The sequence below is a fragment of the Zeugodacus cucurbitae genome, chromosome 6 (assembly GCF_028554725.1).
Source record: "Zeugodacus cucurbitae isolate PBARC_wt_2022May chromosome 6, idZeuCucr1.2, whole genome shotgun sequence".
Taxonomy (NCBI): domain Eukaryota; kingdom Metazoa; phylum Arthropoda; class Insecta; order Diptera; family Tephritidae; genus Zeugodacus; species Zeugodacus cucurbitae.
In genome coordinates, this window is record NC_071671.1 from 14,971,362 (window position 1) to 14,977,273 (window position 5,912).

General features: G+C 34.3%; 1 protein-coding gene across 1 annotated transcript; it reads right to left on the bottom strand.

Annotated features, from left to right (window-relative positions):
* Nucleotides 1–1,221: 1,221 nt before the first annotated feature.
* On the bottom strand, nt 1,222–1,866 carry LOC128922888 (uncharacterized). Its single transcript, XM_054235275.1, has 3 exons — nt 1,732–1,866; nt 1,488–1,655; nt 1,222–1,422 (listed from the first exon to the last, which is right to left on the bottom strand). The coding sequence occupies exons 1-3, from the start codon at nt 1,864–1,866 to the stop codon at nt 1,222–1,224; spliced, it is 504 nt and encodes a 167-aa protein (XP_054091250.1).
* Nucleotides 1,867–5,912: the final 4,046 nt, after the last annotated feature.

A 5,912-nucleotide genomic window follows, 5' to 3' on the forward strand; every position in this document is an offset into this window, starting at 1 on the left:
AGTTTACCATATTATCAATAATGATTTTAGGCCGTTTATTTCACCGTTTTCCACATTGGTATAAAAATAACACTTTCAAATATTCACCAACGGAAATTGCCATTAATTATTATCTACACATAAAATCTAACCATATGATTGCTAATTTGGGATTTACTTAAGTTATTAATAAATTGATAAGTTCATATGTATTATTTAGAGCGTCAATATGGTGCACTTGCCATGGATTTCAATTTCTTAAATATTATATTTATTTAAATTCGACTTCATTTAGCTAAACTGGATGGTTAAATTTATATGACTGTATTGTGCTCTTCATTATTCCTTATTGTCAAACATTTGATAGTAGTGAATCGAACAAGAATTGGTATAAATTACATAATCTCGTATAATAAAGTTTATACTCGAAGAAAAATGCTCAAAATTTTATAAAGCATTGTAAAAAGTTCTCGAAATTTCATAAATTCTATTGGCTTATAGAACAAGCACTCAGCACTCATAACTTGAGATAATAATTTTAAAGTACTGTCCCTAATCAAGAGGAACAGAGAAGTGGCTCAAAAATTCAATTCATACTTTTTAATGATTGATGACCAAATAAACTCAGCGAATATGAAATGGATTAAGCTGCAGAATATGTGCAAGACTGTATAGTCGTCTGAGCAATTGATTGGGTGTGTGTGAGCTTTCAGGAAGAATGCTAACACTTTTGCGGTAGTATATTGTAGGAATTTTTGTTACTTTCCTTGTGAGCACAACTTAGTTTCCCATTGCTTGGGTTGGTGATTGAGATTACGGTTTGGTGAATACGCTGTTGGCTTGACTGCTTGTCGCTGGACCATTGTGATGGTGCTGTTGGTCAATGGTTTTGATGTTTGCGGTTAAGCGCATACGTATACGTTTTCTTAGACCTTTCTCATTGTTGAGTAATTGTATTTGCTATTTTATGATTATTTACTTAAGATGTGTGCGTTTTTTGTTTTTTTAACATCCGGTTACCTTCCACTATGTGGTTGCTTATTTTTCCGGAATTTATTTATTTTTTTTTTTGTGATTGGATCAAGCAGTGTGTTTCGATAGTCGGATTATAACCATAGAGCTTTAATAGAAAAACAAAAAAAAAAATTAATATAATGAATGTGATAGATTTTTCCAAAAAAATAATATTATTTAACCGCTAAACTTGCCAGATTTAGAAGCCGCTAAAAGCAACAAAAAATATTAATGTAGTGACTTTTGAAACCATTCGACTTTAGTGCGATTTTCCCATCTTTCCAACTCCTTGAAGCCAAACCACACAAATAACTGGAATGCCATAGCGTTTGAGTTGTAAAAGACAAATTTAATGAGGTATTCACCGGTGGGAATCGGTAGCATCAAGTTTGTATGCAATGGCCTGAAGCGATCGACTATGAACTCGCCCTGAAATAAAATACAACATATATAAGCGAGAATTAAGTCCACAAAAATGTTATGTTGCAACCGACATCATAAGGACATGAGTGATTGGCATTCGTGTACTTCTCTATCAGTTTGATTAATATGCCCAAATATAGAGCGCTCTTACGCGTTTTCAGAAACTCGCAAGCGTCGAAAGTTTTATTGATAAAGAAGGGTTGATAATAGTTGTACTTGCGCAGCAGTTCAATATGCAACTGAAAATATTAATATTTATAACTATAAATTTTGAAGATATACGACAATGTCAAATTAATGCTCATTTTGAGTTACATTGCAATTGTAAACTTTTCTTAGTAGCTGCACGCGAACTGTCGCCTCAGTAACGTCCCGTTTCACCGCCTTCAGGCGACACACATTCAGACGTAGCAACGTTTTATCGGTAACATTACACTCTATTTTGGTCATCTTGAAGAAAGCTGCGGCATGCTTTAGGCGTTGTTTTTTTTTAGAGTAATGAGAACATTTTAATATTTTATATTAATTTAATTCCACAAACATGTTTTCACTTACAAGTTCGCAGAAAAATGTTTGTACAACAAAAATCAATAAAAATTTGCGACTAATACTCGGCATGTTGTACCTGCTTTTACACAAAAATCGTGATTAATATGATCGCATCGTTCAAAAACATTACTCAGTCAAATTAATGAGCTTTTAATAGTAATGAAATTTTAGTTATTTTTGCTACAAATTATTTGGAATTATTAAATAAATGTCTATTAATTCAAATCAGAAAATAATTAGTTAGCCAAAAAATACTATAGAAATGCCTTTAGCCAACAACTGTAAATGTAAAAATATAATGAATGAGAACAGTATTCGCTGGTTAATTGTACTACAAAAATTGTGGGCTCTACAAACCTTAAGCAAACGATTTTGCGAAAAGCTCTACGAGATATCTTGACAAAATGATGTGGGCATATAGTGTAGCTTGGTGTTAAATATAAAAGAAATCGGCCTAGGAATTACCCCATCCCTCATATATTATATACATTGATTTTCGTTATTACAGTCGACTTTATGCCGAATATAATAAATTGCGAGAATATAAAATGTTGGGTTACACTCGAAATTAACCCTTCCTTACTTGTTTCTATCTCTTTATTAAGCGAGTCTACGTTCATCCAACAAAGGGGAGTAATTTCTACGCGTCTATCTGTCTGACACTTGTCGCAGTTGTATCGAAAATGCTTTTCGCCATCAACTAAACGTGCCGCATGTTTTCGTTGTTTAAACGCTCGCATTTTGTACGCATTATGCTTACAGTGCTGTGAGTGGCAACATTTGGCCTTCAATGCGTGTTAGCATTGAAGATTTTATTGGAAAACTTTCGGTGGCCACCGACGCAAACTCATATTCCTATTCGTTTGAGTATGTGGAAGTTGTGTTGTATTTTGCATGCAGACTACGCAGTAGATTTGCAACAACAAACGGAACGTGCTGTAATTATGCAGAAAAAGTTCGGCATGTCAGGCGCCTGCTGTTATGCTTCGAAATGTTGGTTTAAGTAGTTTTGTAGGGAAAGTAACATCCTTATGTACTTTCGTACGTATGTTAATGTGTTATAGGAGTATAGGTGTGGGCGATTAATGTGCTTCTGCTCAGTCGTGCAAATTAGGTTACTCTGCATTTGCTGTGGAGATTAGAAATTTTTTCTGGTATCACATTATGCAAAACTATTACAGATGTTAGATTTTTGTACTGTCGATGATTTATTCCGATAACGTCTTGTTCTACTGGATGATTTGAAGTGTGGTGTTCTCTTTCTTTCGCCGAGACGTATACATTTTCGAGATATTTCGTGTACTAAATGATGTTAAAGGATCGATATCCTCATATTCGGTATTAAGAGTTCGGACCAATGTCAATATTCTGGCTGATATGAGTCATTCGGAAAAACACATTCGACTTTAAGGAAAATTATAGATATAAGTTAAACTTAAAATATTTTGTTTAATATTACTTCTCTGATATATTGCAGTTTTTAATCTGTATATTGCTACATTGAGAATATGAAGTGCACATTAAAACAAACTAGCAAGCTACATCAACTAGTTGCGAATTTGAAACACTTACCGAAAAACTTTTCAAAATTGTATGATACATGGAGAAATTATTGTTATGATGTGTAAATTGTACTCCAAGTACAACTTATATTCATACATAAAGTTTAAGTTATTACAGTTGCTTTTCAACAAAGGTACCTGATATGTTGCAAGCGGTAGTAAGCTTTGAAATTATATTTCTGATACAACATCAGTCGCCAGTAGCAAAGACGCTTTCGTTTACAATGCATAAATATGCATATACATATATTTCAGTCGCAACACTGCATTGTTACTACAGCTGATGGGTATATTTACATAAAACATGGAGTGAGCAGCATTTTGTGTGTACGTATATCTGTTTATGTCTCTTGGTGCGGTCAAAAGCAATTGAGTCCTTCTTGCTAAAGCACTCATGCACCTCTATACTCCTCTATGCTACGATACTATATGTATACATATATTGGTCTGGTAATTTCGACATTACTGCCATAGCGTATAATGTTTTTGTGAATTCATAAATGACAACTTATGGGCTAGTCATACAAGCGAATAAATGCTCCAGTGTGCTGAGTCCTTCGCAGTTAATGCTTGTACAAGAAGAAAACTGTACGAAAGTCATGGGAATTGCACATATGTACAATGGAAAAAACTCAAGTGTGGTCTGAGGAGATAAAATAAAAACCGAAACAGTTGTGTGAATACTTGCGGGAAAACAATAAATGTTGGTAGCTTATGGTTTGAAATTTGTCCTTCTTTTTGAGATTTTCACATTTGTCCGTATTCTTTATTTACTTACCTTTTCATTATTTTAAATATTATTTTTCTCTTAGCTCGCATATCATATATCCTCTTAAATGCAACTTGATATATTTTACTCAGCTCCTTGCCGAATATAAATCTTTTGCATTTTCGATTCCATTTTCAAAAGATTTTGTTCTCCACCATTGTGCTCAGAGCAAATTAATTAACATCACTCATACGCCCGCGTACTCTCAAATAATGTGTGCTATTTTCTTTGCTTCATTTTTCCCGAAACACTTAATTATTGTACAAGTGGTTTTGTTGCTGCAACTTTGTGTCTGTGCCTTGAGTAATTTATTGCTGTTTGTTGAATTTGTGCAAAAAATTTTAATTTATAATTTGTTGGTTGCTTTCTATTATAACACTCCTTTGGCTTCGGTCTCTCTCTCTCTCTCTCTCTGTCTACTTTCACTCCTATTTACTCCTGTACAAATCAAGTGAAATGCTTTTGGTGTTCATTTGCCGCATAATTGGCAACAATAGATGGTTCTGGCATTATAATAGCTGTCTTTATGGAATGTGAAATTTGCAAATATTTCAGCTCGGAATAAACATGTCCTTTTGAGAAATTCCACTCACCGTAAAGGGTCGCCAGTCCCTTGCTTGCTCGCTTGATATTGTAATTAAAATCTCTTGAATTTTTCAAATCGAAAGCATGTGGGTGTGAGCAACTGAGGAAATTCTATGAATATAACACACAATAAAAGGAAAATTTAGTTATTTACTGTATGAGTAAGAATATGCTTGTTATTAAGTATAGTACGACAACTATATAAAAACTGAAAGTTTAATAAATCCGGAAAAAGTTTTCATACAACTGCCGCGGAGAGTGCAAAAACTGTAGAGTTCAATCTGACAATCTAAATGAAATACTATAAGTAAAAAAATCCACACAAAATAGGTGAGCCGATAACTCCATCATCAGTGGACAGTTTAATGATAATAAATTTTTAATCGAACAAAGGTCTGATAAATAACCTATAGAAAACCATAATACTAATAAACTATAGGTGTAAAACAAAATGCCGGAAGTAGGTTCGTGTATCCGCATCCTCTTTGCAATAGGATCATGTGACCGCACACTCTGCTGATTTTATAAAAAGAATAGCCAAAACGTGCAGCTTCTGGAATGCTGTGGGTCTCATCTTGCACCTCGTAAAATTGGCGGTCAGAACATTAAACAACAAATAAATCGATTCAGCTCTGCATATAGTTATATTCTTCAAAGGATATACATATCCCAACGCTCTTATAAAATTATATTTTTATACAGCACTTTGTTGTTGTTTGTTTCACCCTTTAGTGCAGGTGATAAATTTAACCCTGACATGGCGTGCACCTGCTCGTCGCTCGACTACCCGGTCGAGCTTATGCTTCGGAGCATTCAGATTTGTGTGTGTGTTGATGTGCAGCGCCCAGCCGAGTGGCGGAATTTTCGTTTTGCTGCTCTTCAGCTACTCTGTACTTTGTAGAGGGTCTGCTATTTAGAGCTTGCCTTGCCACATCATATCGCCACATTTTCACTTGCCAGCACATTGCACTTACCTGATGCGCATTTTTCACTTTTGCACTATTTATTTAAAATTAAAATAATTTATTTGA

Excerpts from the sequence above, each read along its gene's own strand:
- LOC128922888 (XM_054235275.1), bottom strand. The coding sequence starts at position 1,866 with ATGACCAAAATAGAGTGTAATGTTACCGATAAAACGTTGCTACGTCTG. Across the intron at positions 1,656-1,731 it reads GAAAAGTTTACAATTGCAAT|TTGCATATTGAACTGCTGCG; the intron begins GTAACTCAAAAT and ends TAATATTTTCAG. Across the intron at positions 1,423-1,487 it reads ATCACTCATGTCCTTATGAT|GGCGAGTTCATAGTCGATCG; the intron begins GTCGGTTGCAAC and ends ATTTTATTTCAG.